The following is a 23,594-nucleotide window of genomic DNA, read 5'->3' as shown; positions in this document are numbered from 1 at the left end:
TTTTACCTACTCTATCCTTTCTTCCAGATGTTTTAACATTCCAGTCATGCAAATCTTCCCACCAGGTTTCAATAATACCAATGAGAAAAAACTTGTGCTCATAAATGAGCAATTCCAATTCCTCTTGTTTGCTATCCAGACGCCTAGAATTGGTGTATAGGTAATTTAAAGAATTTCTTGAACCACAAATTCTAGTAAGATGCTTACTGCTCATATTCCAATGCCATATGATGTTGAGAATGAGTTAAGGAATGTTTTTCCATTGGAAAAATAATGATTTGTTAGAGCAAAACTTTCTGTGGGCATGTGTCAGTTTGAACTAAATTCAAATGGAAACCAGGCATGTTTCCGATGGAGCCCTGCCTGTCAGGCAAATTCAACAACTGGCTGGTTTTGTGCCAGCCTGGGGGCCCTGAAAACCTCAGCTTCCAAGTTCCCAGGCTCCAGATTCCTCTGCACCCTGAACTCCCAGGATTTCAGGGTCCCTGGCTCCACAGCAACCTGGAAGCCCCCAGCTCCTTACATGGCAGGCTACTCAGGCTTTGAGTGGCTTGAGAAAGCTTTAGAAACATTTTGAAAAAGTAAAATGAAATGTCATTTCAACTTCTTTTCAATGGAATGTTGTAATTCCTGTTCTGTGGGAAATTCCCAACTTTCCCATTTTAATTCTGTTTTGGAACAACATGGTTTTTTAAATTTCAAAGTTTCCCGTGGAATGGGAATTCCAGGTTCCAGTCAGCTCTAGTTAATAACTTCAGCTTCCTGAGCAATAAGAATGTTTCCTCCTCATAGCCCTGAATGGGACCTGCTACATGTTCTTGTTTAATAGGAAACCTACATCCACTATTCTCTCCACAAACACATGTACCATTTCTGGATATATTTTATTACTAGTTCTTTTCAACTCCATAGTTTGCATGGCACTAGATGAAGGGGGAAGTCATATACTAGGCTTGCAATTCAGACACAAACTGAATGACTTTGCAGGGGGACGATATTTGTTTGAATCTGAACTCTATGCCCCTTTTGACACTTGTATTCTACTTTCTTTCTGTTATGTTCTTTTCTTTTTTGCATAATGTAATGTATAGATATGAAAGCCAAAATGCTGGAATTAGTTATGGCATTAAAGATATTGGAAATCTGAGGATAGTAGTAGTAGTTGTTCATTACAGTAAATTCATTTTACTTAATTCCTGGCACAAATGCTTTTATAACTTAGTTGGATTGTAATCACTGCCACTTATTGTAATGTGCCACTATTCCTTCTGAAATATTACTGTTGTTTTTATCATGAGAAAAATCTTGTTTGGGGGGGCGGGAGGGGTGAAAGGATTCTGTTTCAGTTAAATTAAGCAGTCTACTGTGATAATGGAATGAATGCAGAAGCCTCTAATTACACACTCATTTTAACTTAAAAGGGTTTTGATTTTTTTGTATAATGAGAGAGAAACATTTTGAGGTAATTTTGTATGAGAGATGAACCCAAAACAACCCTGAGTTACACACGTACATGAACTTTGGGAAAGATTATGTCTGAAATCTCCTGGGGAGTGAATAAAAAAACAGATCCTAAAAGAAAAAATTGTACAAATCAGTGAGAACCTGAAAAGTGAGGGATTAGCAATCCTTCTTGTGTATCTTCTGTTTGTACAAGTATTTCATGTCCACTGTTTTTCTGACTGATATTCAGAATGTAAGGGCCTGATTGTGATGTGTCTCAAACTAGTAAAACTCTGACTTCAGTGAAGCTCCTCCAGATTTACAATGAAATCAGAGTAATCAGGACTCAGATCAATGGATTTGCAAATCTCATTAGAAAATGTTCCTTCACTAGACCCGCCCAGCTTCCTCTTTAGTGAAAGCCTATTTAAATGAGTAACATTAAGAATACGGAAAATCACTGTGCATGCATACTTTTAAATAAAGCATATGGTGTGCATTGACTTGCCACTTTCAGCTCTGCTGGGAATATTGTCACTAACCAACCATCAAGTTTGAACTACTGAGACTATGAAATGATTGGCATTTATAAAGGTAAACATTACACAAAGCCTGTTTATTCAAAAGCTGTTGCTGCTGTTGCAACAGCTATTGCTAATGCTACAAACAGTAATAAAGCTTCCGGTGCTGATACTGAGCAGTGCTGGGTAAAGTTAATTCAGGTTACAAAGTTTAAAGGAATCCTCTGAACTTGAATCACAGATCAACACAGCAGCACTTCAAGGTGATCTGAAGGGGTTTCACAAAAATTGGACTTGGATCCTCTTTTGCTTGTTTAAAATGGATTAAAGAAGGCCTGAAATGCTTCGCTGGTTGCTTGTTTTTGGAGTTCTTTTCTTCATTGCCCACTTTTTTTTTTAATTTAAGAAATATCAGGTTCTTGTACCTTAATTCAGAGCTTCTCAACCTTCAATTCAGACTTCCTTTCTCCAAATTTTCAATTAATTATTGATGTTCAGTGGGATTATTCATGTACACACAATTGCATGGATGTGAATATGCTGAGAAAAGTGAATAGACATTATGCTCAATAGAAAATTTTAGTTTTCAGTGGTTTACATGACTTTTTGTCATTCAATTCTGGGTTACAATTATGTAGTTAACTACAATGGACTTTTTTTCTAGAGAAATAATAAAAGAAAAAGTTAAAATATTCCTAAAATTCCTTATCTACTGCATGCTCTTTCTCCCTCACCTTCTTCATGAAACAATCAAATCTCCAATAAGTTAGCCCATCCTTTTTCCTGTTCATAAATTAGGGAGCAGAAACAACACCATACGGGACAAGAGACTTGTCACATAGCTCAAATATTAAGTATCCAAAGGGACAGTCTCAGTGAACAGCTCAGGAGTAATCCATAGGCTAAATCAATTCATATAAAACATTTGCTGAACAATTGTGAATAGTGACTTAATTCTTTAAAATGTCCTTTAATGTCACTCACAGTCAGTCTCTGAACAAAAAACTGGATTAAATTTGCCAGATAAATTGTCTCCAGCATATTGTTGTTTGCAGTGTTGTTGTAGCTGGGTGGGTCCCAGGATATAAAAGAGACAAGGTGGGTGAGGTAATATCTTTTATTGGACCAACTTCTATGAGTGAAAGAGACAAGCTTTCGACATAATTGCCAAGACCTGAAGAAGAGCTCTGAAGAGCTGACAAGTTTGTCTCTGTTACCAACAGAAGTTGGTCCAGAAAAAAAATATTACCCCACCCACCTTGTTTCTATCAAGGTGTTCACTCTCCTCTAATAACTATAGATGCTGCCCATTTTGTTCTCACTTTTAATTACTTTGTTGACTATACTTAAGCTCATTTTGTTACTCAAGCTTTCAAAAGTACACCTAAAGATAAAATGTGCTCTTGTCTATGATGTGAGTTTATTCCAGCTCTCACAGCTCTAGATATTAATTGCTCGACCCTCAGTTTAAGTGTCTGAATTTCTTGCAGATCTAACCAACCCTGGATTCCTGAGAATACTTTAAGACAAGTGCATCAGGATTACAGGGGTGTCACAGGGTGTCTAGCCCATTTAAGGGAGATAGTGTCACCCATACCTCTGCTATAAATAATTAGTTGCTTACCAACCAGAGGGAGCGGGGCTAAGGGATCTGGGTGGTAGCTTAATGGACACCTGGGCCATACAAAAAAACCTGTACGAGGTCAATCTGGTAGTGAGCAGTGGGTAGGCTCCTGTGAAAGGCTCTGAGCCAGTGCCTATAGGAGGCTGGGTACTCCAGGGGAACCGGCTTGAGGGCCCAGTGTTTTATACTGGAGCAGGGAAGGAGGTAAGGAGCAGCACTCAGAAGGGGCTGAAAACAGTACTCCCATGGAACTAACCTCAGGGCTGGGGGCTCTGTCCCAGAACCAGAAAGACTTGCACAGGTAGCCTAGAAAATGGCTGAGAATAGGGCCCTGATGGCAGGTTGAAGAGAGTTCCCCAAAGGGCAGAAGAGCCTTTTAGTTTCTTGGGACTTTTTAGTTGGTCTTTTTGCTACCCTGGAAGGAAACAAGTTTGTCTGTGACTTGGCTGAAAGTCTAGGCCACATCTCAAGCAAAGTTTGGTGTGTGGAGATGTGAGGAGATCCCCACTTTGGGGAAGGAAACTGAGGCAGGGAGCCCTGACAGTAGTGCACTCAGCCAACGGGGAGCATTATAGGATGGCCATGCCCCACGATAAGGGGATAGAGAAATTGTGGAATACCATGACTAACCCAAAATGAACTTCAGTGTATTCAGACAAGTTGACTGAGTCATCCTAAAGATATAAATCTTTTCAGAAAAAAATGATGATTTGGAAATGAATGTCCTAAATCATTCAGTTGATACGTCCCTGAGACAATAATGGAAGTGTTGCTGAGTTCTCCATCATACTGAAGATTTTTTCCTTTAAATTGCAGACCCTGATCCTGCAAACACTTCCGCATGTGACTTTAATGGGACTATACACATGCACAATGTTAAGCATGTGCATAAGTGTTTCCAAGATCAGGCCTGTATTTTTCAACATATATTTTATACATTTGGTCTTGTCCCATGAACAAATGTTTGAAAGTAATGAGGGAAGTGAGTCATTTACCAAATAAAATTCGTTATATACCTCTCTTAATTAACAGTGCACAGTTGGGGACACTAGGGTTCATTCGGCTGCGTTTTTTAATACCTCCCTCAGAATCAACAGCCTTATTCATATGTGGTGGCCAAGAAACCATCCTCCAGTGCGGATGAGTCACCAACTCCCACTCCTCTTGCACAGTTTCTATAGAGAAAATCTCTAAGTGTGGCTGTTAGGTACATTTGTTCTTTTTCAAGTGCTTGTTCCTGTGTGTAATGCGCTTCAGGTTGCCATATGCCCAGGACCAGAGATTTTTTCTTAGCAGTGTCCATTTGGTCCACCCATGGACCCTTGGTCTCCTTGTGCTCCACATCAAGAATTTATAGGGGGCTGCTGGGCCACCGCCATTTCAGTTCTTTCTCAACTCTCGTGGTCTGGAACAGACACTCAGTATCTGTAGTAACATCTTTGCCCTTTCTCTGTAAATAGTTAAAAATTTAGTTAGTTGTAGTTAGTTTGGTCTATCTTATTAGGATAGATTGTCAGGGTTTGATCCCTTCTTTTTGGCCCCCCTTTTGGGTAGGAGAGAATCCCTCTCCCCCCTTTCTGGTATTCTGCCTCAGCAGCAGGAAGAGCATGCCAAGGATCTCTGGCTTCAAGAGCCATGTGGACTGTCAGAAGCCCTTCATGGTAACAGATGGTCATGAGGTCTGTTTGTACTGCCGAGGTTAGACCATGTCCCTTCCAGGTGCAATATCAGCAGATCATTCTTGAGGAGGACCAGGCAGTCAAGAGAGTTTCAGCTCAGAAGATTTCTCATGGAGAAGTTTGCGAGAGGGGGGCGAACTCTGACTGGGGAAAGCCCCCTCCCCCGGTACATCATCCTGAAAAGGTGAGATTGTGCCTCCAGCTGATTCCAGGCCCTCTGCACCTCTCACCCCTCCCCACATCAGCTCCAAGAAACTCAGGTGAGCAGAATCAGGGCAGATGGGGGAAGGGAGACGTAGGCATTCTCATGGGAAAGAGAGGGAAAGTTCCCTGTCCAGGTCCTCCAAGAACAGACAGAAGTTGCCATCTTGTATCCAGTTAGGGGAGGACCTCAGGCTACAGATTGGGACTGTACAGTACTGGGAAGGACCAGCCTGGGACTTGGTTAGGGGGCCCACATGGAGAGGCAGGTGACCCAAAGGACATGGTCCCCTCATGAGTCAATACTCCATATCAACATGTTGGAGCTGAGTGCAGTCAAGCTGGCCTGAAAATAATTTCTCCCTTGCATTCGAGGCTATTCAACCCAGGTGTTGTTGGACAATGTGACAGAAGTCTAATACATCAACAAACAAGGAGAAGTCACGTTTCCTTGCAGTTCTGCACGGAGACCATTGCTCTCTGGAACTGGTGCATACCTTTGCAAATTATCCTGACCACCATCCATCTGCCAGGCGTTTAGAACACCCCGAAGGACTCCCTCAGCAGACACTTCTCCAGAAAGCATGAGCGAGTGAGACATGGCCTGACTGTACATGAAAATTTCAGGTGTGAGGTCACCCAACCACAGATTTGTTTGTGTCAGGCATGAGCAAAAAGTGCAAGTTCTCCACAGACAGTGTTGCAGCCCAGGCTCTCTGGGTGATGTTTTTCTCATATGATGGTCAGGAGCCTGAGCTATGCATTTCCCCGGATCTCTGTGTTGTTATCAAAGGTTTTAAGGAAAGTCAGACAAGACAAGGCACAGGAGATTTTCACAGCACCAGATTGGGCCCATCAGTTCTGGTATCCCACATTGTTGCAACTGTCAGCCCAGCTTCCTTTTTGTCTTCCCTTGGTATGAGATCTCTTGACTCAGGAGAAGGGAGGATTCACCACCCTCACCCATCGACACTGCACCTGAGGTCATGGTTTTGGGATGAATGTCAAACCTAGAGACAGCCTACTCAGCACATGTATAGGGCGTACTGAAGAGCAGCAGGATGGACTCTACCAGAAGGTACTACTCTGCAAAGTAGAAGAGATTTGAGATCTGGTGTGATCAATAGGGAATTCCCCCTTTTGTGGTCAGGGGTTCCAGACATGCTGGACTGCCTATTATCCATGAAGTGAGTGGAGAGGTCCCTCAGCTCCCTGAGGGTTCACCTGGTGTCTACCAGTGCATTTCATCTGCTGGTAGGCACTTACTCTATGTTCTCACATCCAGTCACTTCCTGGTTCTTGAAGGGACTAATTAGAATCTTCCCTTCATTGGTGAAGCCAACCCCCGCTTGGGACTTGGTTTTGTCAACTCTGACGGGGTGCTGTTTGAACTGCTCACTGCAGCACCTTTCTATGAAGGCATTCTTGGTCACAGTCATGTTGGCCAGAAGAGTAGAGGAGCTAGAGGTGCTCATGGCAGACTCCCTGCCTTTCATGATCTTTCACAAGGATAAAATGTCCATAAGGCAGCACCCAAAGTTCGTCCTTAATGTGGTGTCAGACTTGCACCTTAACTAAAGCATCCACTTACCTGTGTTCTACTCCAAGCCACACGCTAATAGGGAAGAAGAGATGTTGCGCTCCTTGGATATGCGTAGGGCCCTTGCCTTCTTCCTACAGAGAACAAAGTCATTTCGGAAGTGACTCACACTTGTCTCATTCATAGAGAGGGTGAAGGGAGAGGCCATTTCCTCCCAGAAGCTGTCAGTGGATCTCAGGCTGCATAGTACTTTGCTACAAGCTGAACAATGTCCCCAGCGGAGTAATGTGAGGGCACACTCAGCGAGAGCTCCGGCAGCCTCAGTAGCCTCCTTCAAGGACATACCTATCATTAACCTCTGCAGAGCAGCAACCTGGGGCTCTGTGCACACCTTCACGAGATGCTATGCACTGGTATGTGCAGATGCCTTGAATGCCTCCCTGGGCAAGGCAGTTCTGCAATTTGTAGTGATATAGAATTTCAGGCATCCACCTCCTCAGAAGGGACACTGCTTGTGAATCACTTGAAGTGCACTACACGTGGGGACAAGCCCTCAAAGAAGAAAGAAAGGTTACTCACTTTGTAGTAATGGAAGTTGTTTGAGATGCATTATCCCTATGTCTAGTGCGTTACCCACACTCCTTTCCCACTGCCTTGATTCCCTTATTGGGCCTAATAGAGGAAAAGGAACTGAAATGGTGGTGGTCTGGCAGCCCCCTTTAAATCGTCGGTGTGAGCACGAGGAGAGTGGGGCTGCATGTGTGAACCAAATGCACACTACTAAAAAAAAATCCTTCAGTCCTCACTGCATGGAGCACGTGTGCAACCTAAAATGCACCGTAGATAAGGACAATACGTCTCAAATAACTCCAGTTACTATAAGCTGAGTAAACTTTCCTTCCTGATAACCCCACCCACACAAGGTCTTTATTTCCACTACTCCTATGCCCCTACCTTCCCTACAATGTGAACCTTGGGGTGTGTTTTGCCCACAACTAGACATTTTTTTAAATTGCGCTTCTAGAAAACATTGTTAGAGGTTTCAGGAGAAAATCTTGCCAGTAAGGGATATTAGGCATCAGAATTACGTGCCTGGGGAAACTGAGTTGTTTTAGCAGTAGATTTGAGAAAGCACTTGAGGGATTCCTGCTCCATGCAGGAGTTTAGCTTTTTAAGCCCTATTGTCTATGATTCTGGGTGTATTTTATTGAATTAGGTTGAAACTGTTGTGTCTCAGTCTCATCTGACTTTCACATGGCTCACAGTTCTGTTTCACTATATTTCACTTTGGTGGTTCTGTTTCCATAGTCATTTATTTGTTGATTTTGCCTGTTTCAGGTGGATGTTTTCCAAGTGGAAGCAGTAGATATTGGGTCTCTGCAAGAGCTGGTTGTAGATAAAGGAAAAGGCTCTGACTGGCAGCTGGAGAAGATTATTGTGCAGGAGCCAACATTTGCTGGGACAAAGAAACTGTTCATGGCTCAAACATGGCTAAAAGATGGGAAAAGATCTGCCTCAGTAACTCTAAAAGCTACAGGTAAATATTATTTTTAAAATATTTTATTTGCTAAGAAACTAATTCAAAACTGCCAAATGCAGCTATATTTTTGTTTCCATAAACAAGTCATAGTATAAGATATTTTAGTATCTCATTGTAATTAAGTAGGAATTACAATCACTGAACATTGATTAGTTTTAGTACTGTTTGAAAATCCAATATTTATAAGAGGGCTAATTTCTCCTCTGTTACTCCAAATTCATATTGGGGCAAATGAGAACAAAATCTGGCCCACTCTATGTAACTTGCTGTCTCCCCAAGTACCAGTTATATTTTGTCTTTTATGACAGGATAATGTTTTTAAAGGTTGCTGCATACATTCCCATAATGTTTAAACCCTGCCCTCTGCTGTTTTGCCAAGCAAAAAGGATGGGTTTAAATAATGTGCCCCACTGCGTTCAAGTAGTAGAGGGAAATGTCTCCATAGTATTCAAGATGTCTATCTAACATACTGGTCTCTACACCACATTCTCATGATATCACATTCTATATGTTGGAGGTGTGTCTAGCTAGTATATATGGTGCAGTCAACAGCAGTCTCTAGCCAGAGACAGGCTCAGCCATGTTATGCTCCTGTTCAGAGAAACAGTAAAGTATACTCCATAAATGGTCCCTTAGTCTGCAATGAAGTATCTTGTCCTGGCTGACAGCAGTACTCTAGCAGAAGCCACAACAGCTCACCACAGCTACATTGACCATAGCAGTATTTGGCCAAAAGTCTATAAATAATTTGTTGTAGCCAAACAGAGTACCATTGTGATATATTTCCTTTGTTTTATCATCCCTAATCTTCCATCCTTCCGATTTTGGAAATAAAAGAAAACAAAACGTTACCTTAATAAAAGCCAATATAATATGTGGGCGGCTTGAACTTTGTTTTGAAAAAAATTGAAACATTCTTGGCAAAATATATAAGGAATAATTTAGTGCATAACATTATAAATGGACTCAAAGAATAGATATTGTTGAACTTCTACAGGATCACAAATGCCTTTCCTTGGCTTCATAGAAGAAAATATATTATTTTATGCAATTATGGCCTGATCCAAAACTTGTTGAAGTCAGTAGGAGGCTTTCCATTGACTTCAGTGAGCTTTGGTTCAGGCCCTTATCTCGAAGTATGATTTCAGAAATTATGGTCCAATCCATTCCCATTGAAGTTAATGAGAACTGATTTCAGTGGGAGCAGGATCAGTCTGTTAGATCAACTTAAAAATACCTGATCTGTGAAAACATACCCTAATTGCTGGTAGCAGTATTTGTATAAACAAAGTATAAATGATGTTAAAAATGAAAAAATATTTTGTCCAGATCACAACCATTTAATAATATTGTGCTTTTTTTTGGCCCAGTTCATTATACAGAACAGTATATAAAATAAGCTGAAGTAGAAAAGCACATTGTACTTAGTCAAATCTTTCATCTAAATGATACAGTGCTCAGTCAACTGCTTCACCATAGATGAATACAGACATTCATTATCATTTAGATACTATTTTACAAAAGCATTAATTTGTTTTTCAATCTTCTTTCAAATAGAAATTCAGGAGAGGAGGAGCACAGCTGCCTTGCCGTTAAAAAAACAGCAAATGAAATCAGGTAGATCTCATGCCACTATACCCAATATTGTATTCACCAATTTAAAAATAATTATATGGGAGCTTTTTCATCACAAACTTGTAATTATGTTTACCATTGCTAGCAATGTTATCTTTGGTGTAATATTAAGAAATAAAAATATACCTGCATACATATTAGTTGATCAAATTACAGCTACATAATTTTGATACCCAATTAAAATGAAAATAAATGTACTTGTTATAAATTTTATCTTGGCTATCTTGGTTAACATATGAAAAGAAAAACATATTTTAATCTCTCTTCCCTTTATCATGTTCTTTATTTCATTTGTTTAGAAGGCACATGGAGAATTTATTTCACAAAACAACATGAACAAACAACAGAAGAATTTGAAAAGTCAATGAAGAATATTTCTAAATTGGTCATGGTTTTTTATGGAAGCAATGGCAAGTCAAACACAATTTCCATGGAAAACAAAGTGGGACATCAAGCTGAGGACCAAGTAACATATGATGTAAAAAAATATACATTTTCCTACCTTTTTAGCATCTTCTCTGAAATTGCTTTTATATAGAGATCAATAAATAACAATTTGGCATCCTTTTGGATATTCAAGAAGAGCAGAATTGGATCTTTAACTTGAATACCATAGTTAATTTGTGTTTCTTTTATACTGTCATAGCTCATGGTAATAAAGCATATCTTTGTCAACAATTAGGCATAATTTATTATGCATATCATGCAATTTGTATTAATATTACACATCTACATTTAATAGACAATACAGTATGTAATTTGAATTGAGCCTGTACTGATTTCTTATAAGCATATAATGAACACCACTAACGGATAAATATGGGATTTCGGAAAACACCCACTGTTGGCCGAACTCTACTGCTTTTGAACTCAATGGGAGTTTTGCCATTGACTTTAGCGTGACCAGAGTTAGGCCAATGCTGAGCACTTTTGACAATCCCATTTAAAAAAAAAATCAATCTGGATGTTAACTTTTTATTTTGTTACTCCTTAGGTACATTTCCCATCTGACTTAGGGATGCTTTATAAAGTGAGATTTGGGCTCCAGAGTCTGGGAAGTAACACATCCCAGTTGTCTCTTCATCACTTTAAAATGCGGAACACAGCAACCCTGGATACCTTTAGTCTCTCTATAAATAAAACACTTTCTTCTTCACTTAGTGGAGACAGATGGATTGAGCTCCCTGTAGAGTGGCCATTAAAAGCAACACTTTCTGGTAAGTATAAATCTACATTAAAGTGGTGGAATGGTCCAGAAGGTTAACAAGTTCTAATAATACAACTGAAATCTTTATCAAAGCAGGGTATTTTATTGTCTTTATTTAACATTTCATAAAATCTAGATCAGAATTCAAAATATATCTATTAGGGAAAACATTATTCGCTCATCTTAATTTCTATACCATAGAGTATACAGTGGAAATATATATATGTATTGCCCATAAACATTGAGTCATAGAACAGCATTAGGAAATGTTCTTTTCTTTTGTTGTGTGATGTTTCTATTCCATTTGTTAACACTACCCATTATAGCTCATCTTCTAAGTTATTTTATTTTTCTTATGTTTGTACAGTCCAAACAATTATGCTTGTTAAAAATTAGCTCAGACTTTGTCTTATAGACCCCATCTTTGTTTTAGCAAAGCAGAAGGGATCTTTTAAACTTAAATAGTCTTTTCACTCTTTCATATTTTTCCAACTGAGATAGTAAGTACCTGTACAATCCCAAATGACACAAAATCAAATGTTTGCAGTGTTTTTGTAGACCAGTTGGCTCCAGGATATGAGAGAGACAAGGTAAGTGAGGTAATATCTTTTATTGGACCAACTTCTAGTGGTAGGCAGAAGCTTTTGAGCTAAACAGAATTCTTTCCCAGTTTTGGTATTTATTGGGATATACTGTTTGCATAACAAACAGGCCAAATAATGTTTTTATTTAATATTTAATCAGTTTTTATTTAGTTATTACTCAGAAGAGCACCCATTCATTTGAGTGTGGACACCAAATCTGTTCACTGAGGACCTGATCCAAAGCCCATTGAACTCAATGCTAGTCCTTCCATTGACCTCATTCACCCTTATGCCCCTGATTCAGCAAGGTGCTCAAAGACATGCCTAACTTTAAGTGAGTGAGTAATCTAAGCATGATCATCCATTTTTTCTTGAATGCTTTGGCTAGCACAAAACACTTAGATGCCATTATTAGGATTCAGATTTCATACATCTCATAGCTCTCTGCAGGAATGCAGGATAAGGCCAATTGCTTTCACCTTTTATACACAAGGTCCAAATGGTTATTTAAAAATATCTAGGGTACTCAGGTCTGCCACATGGAGGAGACTGATCACTAAAACACACAGGTGTATATATATATACACACACACAGTCAGGCAGTGTGGAATTATGAGTAGAATACTGGAATGGGATTTTGGAACCCTGGGTTCTATTCCCAGCCCTACCTGTGGTGTAGTGGGTAACCTCGGGCTAGTCATGTCACTGCTCAGTTCCTCAGTTTCCCCATCTGTAACATGATACTGTCCTCCTTTGTAAAGCACTTTGAGATCATCTGATGAAAAGTGCCATGAAAGAGAGAGATATTATTACTATTATATAAAATAGTGTGTATTCTATGTGTGTATATAATATTTACTACTCTCTTTTGAGAACATATTGTTTAATAACTCTCCAGGTAAGAACTGCATCTCATTTGTATTTATTTGTTTCTGCATATGTCTTTGGAATCTGCAAGGAGGGACTTGTAACTATATTTTGTAATCATGGTGAAGCAGAGAACTAGTGCAGTGTGAAGCACATTTCCCCAAGTCTTTCCCTTTTTATGTCTGAGTGCTTAAAACAGCTCCACAACAGGTAGCACACATGGAGTTCAAAGTGATCCTTAACGCACAAAGTTATACAGAATTTAATGTGCAAAACAGTCTTGCATCTCTGTCAGATTATTAAAACTTAGATTCATAGACTTTAAGGCCAGAAGGGACCATCATGATAATCTATTCTAACCTCTTGCACATTACAGGCCATGAAACCTCGTCCACCCACTCCTGTAATAGACCCATAATCTCTGGCTGTAGCACTATCCCAGATGAGCCACTGGTAGCTTTCTTCCCCAAAGTGATTTTGACCCAAACAGACTCTGTTTTATCCATTCCATCTCTCTTCTTATTTCTTTACAGTCTAGCTCATCATTAATATACAATACTATTCTATCACCTTTACCTTTATCTCTGTCTTTCCTGAACAGCACATACCCTTATTATCTGTGGTCCAGCCATGACTACTCTTCCATCATGTTTTTGTTATCCCTGTAATAACTGGTTTCACGTCCTGCACCAGTAGTTCTAGTTCCTCCATTTTGTTACCCAGGCTCCTTGCATAAGTTTATAGACATCTTTGTGGCTTTGCCCAGATTCCTCACCTGATTGGGTATTGTCATTCCACTGCCAGTATTGCCTACCTGACTGTTATCTTCATTGGTATTGGCACCATTTTTCCTCTTAATGTTTCCTACCCACTGCTGTTCCCTTCTCCATTGCTGTATTCTCTCTTTCTTGATTTTTCTCCCAGTGAGTATTGAAATCAGGCATGGCGATTACACAAGCATCTCCCAGCTGTCTCCCCTAGTTTAAAGCTCTTTTAATCAGTTGTATTAACTTCCGTCCCAGAAGTCTGTTTTCCTCCCTACTCAAGTGGAGTCCATCCAGTGAGAACAGTTCTTTGTCCATGAATGCCTCCCAGTGGTCGAAAATCCCAAAGCCCTCCTTATAGCGCCACTGCCTGAGCCATCTGTTGATCATGATAATCTTGTCTTGTCTTTGTTCTCCTCCTCTAGGGACAAGCAGAATCCCACTGAAGATTTTTTGAGTCTCCCCAGCCTAGCATGGTCTCCCTCAATATATTCCAGCGAGACTCTAGCAGTATCATTTGTCCCCATGTGAAGGACAATCAGTGGATTCTTTCCTGCTCCCATTAGGATCCTCTTCAGCCTCAGGTCCCCATCCCATATTTTGCTCCCAGCAGACAGCACACCCTATTGTTCTCCAGATCAGATCTGGGGACAGACCTGTCTGTTCTTCTTAGTAGGGAATCCCCAATCACATAGACCTGCCTCTTCCTGGTTTTGGTGTGATTCTACAGCCTTCCTCCTCTTCTTTCTGGCTGCAAGTCCTCTTGTCCTTTTGTTCTCTCTTGCAATCTTCTGAGAGTCATCCTCTGTCCTCCCGGGGCTCTGAACTTTGATTATCTCCATATCTGGCTATCTTTCCTCTCTTCTTGTAGGTCTAGCCGCTCTTCTCTTCTTCCTTGCCCTCCAACATTCTGTTATTGCTTGCTGTGCCCTTTCTTCATTTTCCAACTCAGCAAACCTGTTCCTGAGCTCTGTTTTCCTTCATTAGCCCGTTTTTTCCTCTGCCTGGTTCTCATGGTCACTTGCTTCCGCTGGCCATTTTTCTCACCCAGCAGTCTACACTCACAATTCTCTAGTCCTGCTTTCATTTGCAAGTCTTGACTTTTCCCTTCAGTTTCCCCTTGTCTTCCCTGCATCATCTGCTCGATTCCCTTTCAAAACTCAACCATAGTTTTCACCTGCATCTCCAAGCCTCAGATCTGCTCTTCCATCAGCTCTATCAGGCAGCACGTCACACAAACAAAGCTCTTTTTGGATACCCACTCCAGGATCATGTACATGATGCAGCTTCCCCACATCTGGTCATCTTCATTGTCTCTTCCATTCCTTTAGTCACTACCACTGCTGCCTCTGTATCTGTCATAACCTTCCTGCCTAAGCTTCTGTCAAAAAAAAAAAACAACACAAAAACAAAAACCAGCAAACCAAAACCAGAACACAGCCCCTCCCCCAAACTCCCCTTACAAATTCCCACTCAAACTCCCCTGTTTTCAGCTCTGTTTGCTAGCTTCTGTCCATGTTTTGGGGTTTTGGTTTTTCAACTTCCACAAATAAAGCAAAAGCAGCATGGCATCAAGTGCAACTAATCGTAATGCCCATAAGAAAAAAAAGCCATCTACTCTTACGTTCCAATTACAGTTCAACATTGTATCCATCAGTGCTTTAAAACCTGTCCTGTCTGACTGGAAAAATTAAGTCTTTTTATAAACAAAATCATTTTGATAAATAAATTCCTCAGTTTTATTTAAACAATAAGACACAACATGAGTGGGATATTGCCATACCTCGGCTGAGCTGTTGGGTACGAAGCTGAAGCTAAGTGCTGATTGGCACAACTGTAATACAAATATTAACAACCACCTGAGTGGTGGAGATATAGCAACTCAACACATGCCTTTGAGTGTCTTATTACAGTTATAAAGTAGATGTAATTGAACATATAGTAAATGACGTTCTGTGCACCAGCATCTTTCTTTGAGGTACCTAAATTCTTTTGGAATCCCAAAGGATAGAGCCATGGTGGCTTCCCTAATACATGGAGCTACACTGGAGATGAATCTTGCACCATGTATCAGGCATATTAGGCAGCCATGTCCCACAATCAAATTAGGAAATAATTACAATTACATACGAATATATTTATATTGTGCTATTTGACGTTTTCTCCTTTCCAGCCCACCTGCCTTTCATCTCTCCCCTCTCAGGGCCATTCAGAATGCTGCACCCAAAACTATCTTTCTTGCCCACCACTCTGGTCATCATGTCACCCCAATAGATGAATAAAGTTCAGACTCTTTGTGCTCACCATCAAGGCTCCACTCAGCACGTCCCTTGCCTTCATCACACTATTTGTCCCCTCCAACTCTGCTGCACGCTGCCCTCTACCAGTTCCTCCCTGTTGGAGCCTGATCCAAAGCCTGTTACCTTCAGTAGAGCTCTGATTGACTGCCATGGGCTTTGAAACAGGCCCTGAGCTAAGCCTCCTTTTCTGGAACAGCCTCACTTCTCCACTTTGCAGATGAATTCATTCTCTTCCTTCAGGTCCTTTCCTGAAGCTCTAACTTCTTTCAGCTTGACTTCCATTATTAACAATCTGCTTCTACTTTCATGTCTGGCCTGTTCCTTCTGAAATATAACTCAGTTTAGAGAGACAATGCATTTATTGAAAAGCAAATCCAGACTTAACAGGATGCATTCTGAGGGAGCATCTGAGGGAGCCAGAACATGTTACTTTCTCTGAGACACTCTGACTCCTCCTCGTTGTATATAATATGTTTAGTTTAGAGTGTAAGCCCTTTAACGAAGGGCCCTTGTCTTTTATATGGTGTCAAAGCTCCATGTATTGTTCTGTAGATCTAATTTATACACTTTTATAGTACATCTTATCCCTAGAGCTGAAAGTGCTTTCCAAAGAGAGTAAGAATATTTGTCCCATGTTACAGATGAGGAAATTGAAACTAAGTGATTTGCCCAAGGTCACATAGCAGGTCAGAGTCAGACCCAAAAACAGAACAGAGATCTGACTCTCAATCTGGTGCCCTGTCCCTGGGAAATGCTGCCTTCCAACATGAATATATTTACTTATCTTTGGCCCCTTTCACCTGTAATCTTTTCTGCTCCAGCCCCTCCCCTCCTTATTCCATACATTCTTTGTGTTTCTTGCTTTACTCTTCCTTCCTGCCATGAGAACAGATTTTAGAACTAAGTGGTTGGACAGCTCCATAGTTAACATCAGCTCTTGCTATCCATTTTAGACCCAATTGTGCTCCTCCCAACCACTTTGCTCTGTGGGCGAGATGGGGAAATACAAATGTATTCCTGCACCTGAGGTGACCAATCCAAAAAGTGGCTAATGGTCACATTGCTACTTTCATGAAAATCCAATTAATATTGTTTTGAAAATAATATAGTTAATGAAGATAGATGGCAGTTCTGGAACCATAAGTATAGCGTCAGATAATTTGAAGATATTACAGTTATTTCTGAAGGGGTAGCCGTGTTAGTCTGTATACCGTAAAAACAATGAGAGTCCTGGAGAACCTTAAAGACTAACAAATTTCTGTGGGCATAAGCTTTCATGGGCTGCAACCCGCTTTGTCAGACTCTCGTTGTTTTTACAGTTATTTCTAATTGTTTTAATTATATGTTTTATTATTAAAAGAGATGCATGTTATAAAATGGGATTATGAAATCCTACACTAACAAGGGGATGCTCCTGTCCATTAGGCATGGAACAAGAACTACTTCCTCACCACTAAAGATGACCCCTGTATAGCAGATGTGAGGCGAGGGCTGTGTGAACAGTGAATAGTTTGGTTTGTATAGTGAACCCTGCACATGTTAAAGTTCACTGGACACAGAGGCTGTCAGAGGAAGCAGTATGCTTGCTGTTCTTCCTGACCCTGGATAGCCTCTTGTCTTCTCAGCCTTTCAAAGAATGTAGGTGTCCACTCTTGTGCCAGCAGGCAGAAGGGGGTTTATGAGTCTGAGCTGTTACCTGCAATTTACAAAAGTCTTTTGGAAGAAAGACTGCTTATCCAGTAGTGCAGGAGCAAATAGCGTGACTGAAAGTTGAAGAGAATTGAATATCCATTACTTTAACATCATTTAGTTCAGTTAATAAAATGAAAATGAATAGAGCCAGATCCTCAGCTGGTGTAACTTGACATAGCCATTGTGACTTCAGTAGGCCTTTGCTAATTTACTACAGTTGAGAATCTGATCCATAAACTTGAAACAGTTTAAAATGTACTCACGTGCTGTCCATAATGACTATACCCAAGGCCCAAAACGCATTCAGTAAAAATTTCAGAAGTGCCTAAGTGACTTAGGAACCTAAATCCCATGGACATTTTTTTTACCCTTTATATATTTCCCAAGTAAAAAGGATCTATTTATTCATTCCAGAATGTGGTGCTGTCCTTAACGATATGAAAAAGGCAAATTAAACTCATGGGTCTTTTTTTTTTAACCAAAAGTTACAGACCATTCATTTGTGGGTTTATGACAACTGCTAATGTTTGCCAAAGGGGGTTGCAGAATACAATTAAGAAAAAAGTGGGAAACATAGCTTGACTGCTTCACTTTTTATTATCTCTCTCAATTTTTGCATTGTCTTATTTCAGCAGACTGTACATTGCTGCAATATTAAATGCCTATGGAAAGTTGTTTTATGGTAGTGACATGATGTCTCTCCTTTTGATCTTGCAGTGATTACATATCATGTGACAGTGTTTTCCAGCAATATCTTAAACAAGAGGAATGTAGTGCTTTTGAGTGTGTGTGTTTATGGAACCAATGGTGACACAGGAGACAGACCCCTTCGCTGGCCATTGCAGAATCCCCAGCAAGGAGAGGACAATGAGGTATTTCATCTCAAAGTTATTGAAAATTTCCCTGTTAAGTTCATTCATTTATATTCTATTCATAATCCTTTTTTCTCTTTTCTTCTTGCATAAAATAGTTCATTGACTATATCTTACAATTGTATCACTGAATAATGTTTTTTGCAGTCATTTACAGCTCACATGGATGCTATTGACCTGGGAGAAATGCATAAAGTTGTCCTTTCCATCAGCAGCAAAACAAGTAAGTTACTTTTGCTAGATACAACTGATATCCAAAGAGCCTGATCCTGCAATGCTTGCAGAGGCAAAACTCCTATTGAAGGTAATGGGTTACTGTGTGCACACTGTAAGATCAGGTCCATAGTGATTTCTTCTCGCTGTTGTTAGGTTCTGATCTGACACAGCAAAAATCTAGGTTTTGACTAGCTAAAATCAAAGAAACTAAAGGCCACATAGTTGATTGCATCAAGGAAGTAAACTATTTCCTTTCCCAAGGAAAGGAAATGAAGTAAATTATCTTTTATCCCAGTAAATGATTTAGGAAAATATTAAATATAGCTTCTGAAAATATAGGGAGGGGAGCACCATCTAATGTTTAATACTAGGATTCACTGCTTTTTTATTTATATTGCTAGCTGTGTTATACTCTCACTCTGGGTCATTTTTGGGGTCGGAAAGGAATTTTCCCCAGAGCAGGTTTTTTTGCCTTCCTCTCTAACACGGGGCATGTGTCGCTTGCTGGTGGATTCTATGTACTCTGATGTCTTTAAACCATGGTTTGAGGACTTCAGTAACTCAGTCATAGGTTAGGGGTCTATGATAGGAGTGGGTGGGTGAGGTTCTGTGGCCTGTGTTGTGCAAGAGGTCAGACTAGATAAGAGTTCTTCATTGCAAGACACTCAAGCCACTGGCAGCTCCCATGAACCCTAAGTGTGGCTCCTGGCTCCCTGACTAATTGTCTAACTCCCCCCCCCACCAGGAAAGCTGGGGCGAGGGGTGACGGAGTTGTGCAGGGCAAGGAGGGGCTCTCCACGTGGGCAGCGCAGCCCACCAATCTAGGGAGAGGGGAAGAGCCGCCCCCTCTTCTCCCCATGCTCCCGGTCAGGGCCCTGTGACGTGGTGAGCAACACCGGGCAGGTCACTGCGCGGGGTGTGGGGAGCTGAGGCCAGCAGCTGAATGACTGCTGGGAGCAGCGGCCACTGGAGCGGGAGAGGTGCTGAGGGAAGCGCTCAGCACCGGCGGGTGCCTCTTTGCCTCCTGGTGACTTGGGGGAGCAGCAGGGCTGCAGCCACCCCGCCTCCCTCTGGCAGTGGCGTTACCTTTTGTTGGTGTCGCCACCTCCCTCCGAGGGTCCTCCTGCCTGCTGCTCATGCCTCTTCACGGGAGGAGCTCGGCAGAGGGGGTGAAACCACAAGGAGGCAACACCGGTGCAGCGGGGGGTTGCGGCTGCAGCCTTGCTGCTCCCCAAGTCACCAGGAGGCAGCGGTGAGTGCTTCTCTCAGCATCCCTCCTGCTCCTGGGCCACTGTTCCCAGCGGTAATTCAGCTGCTGGCCTTGGCTCCCCTGCCCCACGCGGTGCTGACCCACTGGTGAGAGACTCACACACCACCTCACAGGGTCTCGGGAGCACGGAGAGCAGAGGAAGCGGCTCTTCTCCCTCTCCTCAGCAGGGTGGGCTATGCTGCCCACGTGGAGAGCCCCTCCTCACCCTGCATAGCTCCTTTTCCCCTCACGTGGAGGGGCCACCCCCCACCACAACTTTCCTTCCAGCTGAGAGGGGGAGTTTCCTGGGACCCCCCCAGCCGCCTGGGGACTAAGCCCAGGTGCGCCTCTGGCTGCTGCTAGGGAGGGATCAGACCTGGGCTGGGGGCGTGAACTGAAGAGCCGGGCTGATCACTCGGCACAGTGGAAAACACATCCCGGGGCTGGGCTGCTGAGCAGAATTGGGCAGGGATCACCCTGACTCAGCTGGGACAAGGAGGCCTTGTGGTTTGGCTTGAGAGAGGAGAGCAGACAAAGGGAAGGGATTGGGAGGGGGCGGGGATGGGGCAAAGTGAGAGCTGGGGTGGAGCCTCAGGGAGGGGCGGGGCAAGGAGGGGGCCCAGTCCAGCCTCCCCAAAGGCAGGAGTCACCAACTCTCACATTGAAGGATTTTTGCCAAAGTGGCCCCCACTTGAAAAATAGTGACGATCACTGGACTAGATGGTCATATTGGTCCCTTCTGACCTTAAAGTCTATGAGACATTTAGGAAAGATCTTGCACCTGTTAAGTCAGTGGGAGTTTTGACTTCTATGGATGTAGGGTCAAGCCTTTATCTTCTCTCTTCCTCACCTGTACGGAGGGAATAATACTAAGGACAATTGTGGGGCTTACTTAATGTTCATAAAACATGTTGAGATTTTGACTGAAGGATGCAATGTAAGAGCAAAGTATTATTAATGATCACTAATGCAGCTAACTACTTTTTGGTTCATCACTTCTGTTTTGCACCCCAGCTCAATAACAGAAGTTGTTGAAGAGCTCAGAGTATTCACATGATTGACTGTTCTAAATCACTGAATGTGTCCACTCAAAACAGTGCCAAAGGGAGGCAGGCAAAACAAGAGAAATTAAGTCATGAAGGATTCTGGGACAAAACAAGAGACTTTGTGTTTCATAATTGTCTGTATAAGTTACTTTTCATTGTAAAGGAGTCAGACGGTTGAGGGGTTAAAGCAGTAGACTGAAGGTGTGGATTCTTGGGTTTTATTCCTGACAGCCATTGACTCACTGTAATCTTGAACAAATGGCTTGACATCTCCCATCAGTTAAAGGTGTGCTGTAATACACACTTCAGAGAGGCAGTGTCAATCTTAAGTATGCCCAGATTCTGCGACTCATACTGATTTATAGTATTATGATTGATTTCAGAGAGACTACTCATTTAGTAAAGTAATACCTGCCATGAGCAATGGTGGTCAAATTGGGCCATTAAGTTTATCACCTTCCTTGGACTAAGTTTATAAAGTCATCCTTGGACTAAGTGTTTAGTAGCCTTATTGAGATCCTTAAAGCTGTTGGGATTCCTCATTTACTGAACTAGGGCACAGAGAGGAAAAATATATTTGAATAATTAAAAGCTAAATAGAGCCAATAAGCTCAGCCTGAATAATGGGCATCATGGGTCATGTAACTGCGATGTCACAGCAGGAGTCCTGGGAAGGGATTGTGACTCAGAGTACAATCCTTCCACTTCTCCCCTCTTGCGCTGGGTGGGAAGTAAGTTGCAACATCCCTTTTGGGGATGCAGCTCATTTCAGCCCTCTGGTCTGGCCAACACCTCTAGCTTTTGTATGAGGAGCTCCACTTTCTCCTCAACCACTAGCTGCAAGGAGAGCATCAGGTGCACAGCTCCTGCTCCCCCACCACCACCCAGTCTTGCTCAGAGTCAGACTTGCCTGGCCCATCCAGGGAGTGGAGAGTGCCGGATGCCTTTGCAAAGCTGTCTAGGATCAGAGAAAAATCTTGCCCTAAACTAAAAAGTTGACATTTAAAATGGAAATCCTCGAATTAGATCATTTCAATAAGGGAAGCTATAATGGTGCAAAACTTTTATGAAGCGATCAGTCTAGCTGTATTTTGATAGACTAAGAAGCTATATTTTTAGTATAATAAGAATGCTATAATTATATCATTGCCAGATTCTACACAAATCCTGGATGTACAATTGAGTATCTTCATTTTATTTTTTTTCTGTTTGTAGACTGCAAACTGGACATTAAAAGTTTACATTTGAAGGAAGCACTAAAACAAGAACCTGTCTACATATTTGAAGTGAATGAGTAAGTTTGGTCTTGTAAGGTAATCTTATGCTGATCAAAAATATCAATCAGGCAAAGTATCAAAAGTGACTTTTGTTTGTTACATAGCACATTAATTATTGGGTATTTAGCAAAAATATCCATTCTAGATTCTCTCTTTAGCGCTCAGATGGAAATTCATGTTTTTCTAACTTAACATATAGTACAGTTTCACATTGTTGTATGTGGTTTTGCCTTGCAGAGTGATCTCTGTGGATGCCCATAAACCTGAAATAAGGAGAGAAATCCCAGTATCTTTTGTTAGCAAGGAAGGAGTTGAACTCAAAACTGAAATAGATCACACTTTAAATAAGGAAATAAGCCTCCCGGAAGGTCTGGCAGAATACATAATTAAAGTGTATACAGGTGACAAAAAGGGAGCAGGAACTGATGCCAATGTGCATGTCATTTTATTTGGGGATGAGGATTCATCTGAATTAATTCAGCTCACTAAATCACTGGAACATCAAGATTCTTTTGAAAGAGGAAAGGTAAGCACTGCAGAGTCTATGTTATATGGTGTGTCTGGCTCTAGATTGGACAGTCATGCATAGGCAGGACTTTTAAGGAACTGCAGACTCCTGTTGTTTTCCAAGTCACTACATGAGACATGACCCCAGCCATCTTTAAGTGTTTGGCTAGAAATTGCATTTTAAACTCTTGATAAAGTCTCTTAAAAAAAAAACCTCATCAAACTACCAAAACAAACACAATCCTACTTACCAGAATTATGTAATAGCTATTCCAGGACTTCTATCCTAATAGAAGTAGAGATTCTTTTATTTCTAGAAAAAAAACCAAAAAACCAATGAGAGTCCTTTAGCACTTTAAAGACTAACAAATTTCTGCAGGCATAAGCTTTCTTGGGTTGCAACCCACTTCGTCAGATGCATTTTTTGTTTAGATGCATCTGACAAAGTGGGTTGCAGCCCACGAAAGCTTATGCCTGCAAAATTTGTTAGTCTTTAAAGTGCTACATGACTCGTGGTTTTTGCTGTATACAGACTAACATGGCTACCCCTCTGGAACTTTTATTTCTAGTGACTCTAATCACCTCTGATGCCTTTCTGTTTCTTGGGCCCATTGCTGTGACATCTGAATGAATCCACTTTTCTACAGGCATCATGTAAATACAAAGAGTGTGTGTGCACATGCAGACATGTGCATGTGTCTTGCTACTTTGCAGACCTGGAGCACTTGTACTCGCATTTGCATGCTGGGTGAAAGTATACTACCCTACTAAATTCCAGCATTCAAATTTGTTATGGAACCTGGCGCTGTAAAGAGTCCTGCCAGCCACCA

General features: G+C 41.4%; 1 protein-coding gene across 1 annotated transcript in view; it reads left to right on the top strand.

Moving 5' to 3' along the window:
* Positions 1-23,594, top strand: part of RP1 (RP1 axonemal microtubule associated) — a 307,648-nt gene that overhangs the window by 276,463 nt on the left and 7,591 nt on the right. Inside the window, exons 49-56 of the mRNA XM_067553867.1 lie at positions 8,347-8,545; positions 10,106-10,165; positions 10,483-10,661; positions 11,178-11,400; positions 18,315-18,469; positions 18,617-18,692; positions 22,196-22,274; positions 22,495-22,783. Coding sequence (XP_067409968.1) covers positions 8,347-8,545; positions 10,106-10,165; positions 10,483-10,661; positions 11,178-11,400; positions 18,315-18,469; positions 18,617-18,692; positions 22,196-22,274; positions 22,495-22,783 — 1,260 coding nt within the window. The remainder of the gene's footprint in view (positions 1-8,346; positions 8,546-10,105; positions 10,166-10,482; positions 10,662-11,177; positions 11,401-18,314; positions 18,470-18,616; positions 18,693-22,195; positions 22,275-22,494; positions 22,784-23,594) is intronic.

This window comes from Emydura macquarii, unplaced genomic scaffold, assembly GCF_026122565.2.
Source record: "Emydura macquarii macquarii isolate MOO-44397 ecotype Brisbane River unplaced genomic scaffold, CSIRO-AGI_Emac_v2 contig_1477, whole genome shotgun sequence".
NCBI classification, from domain to species: domain Eukaryota; kingdom Metazoa; phylum Chordata; order Testudines; family Chelidae; genus Emydura; species Emydura macquarii.
The sequence above is the reverse complement of the archived record's forward strand: the minus strand, read 5'-3'. Positions and strand labels throughout refer to the sequence as shown.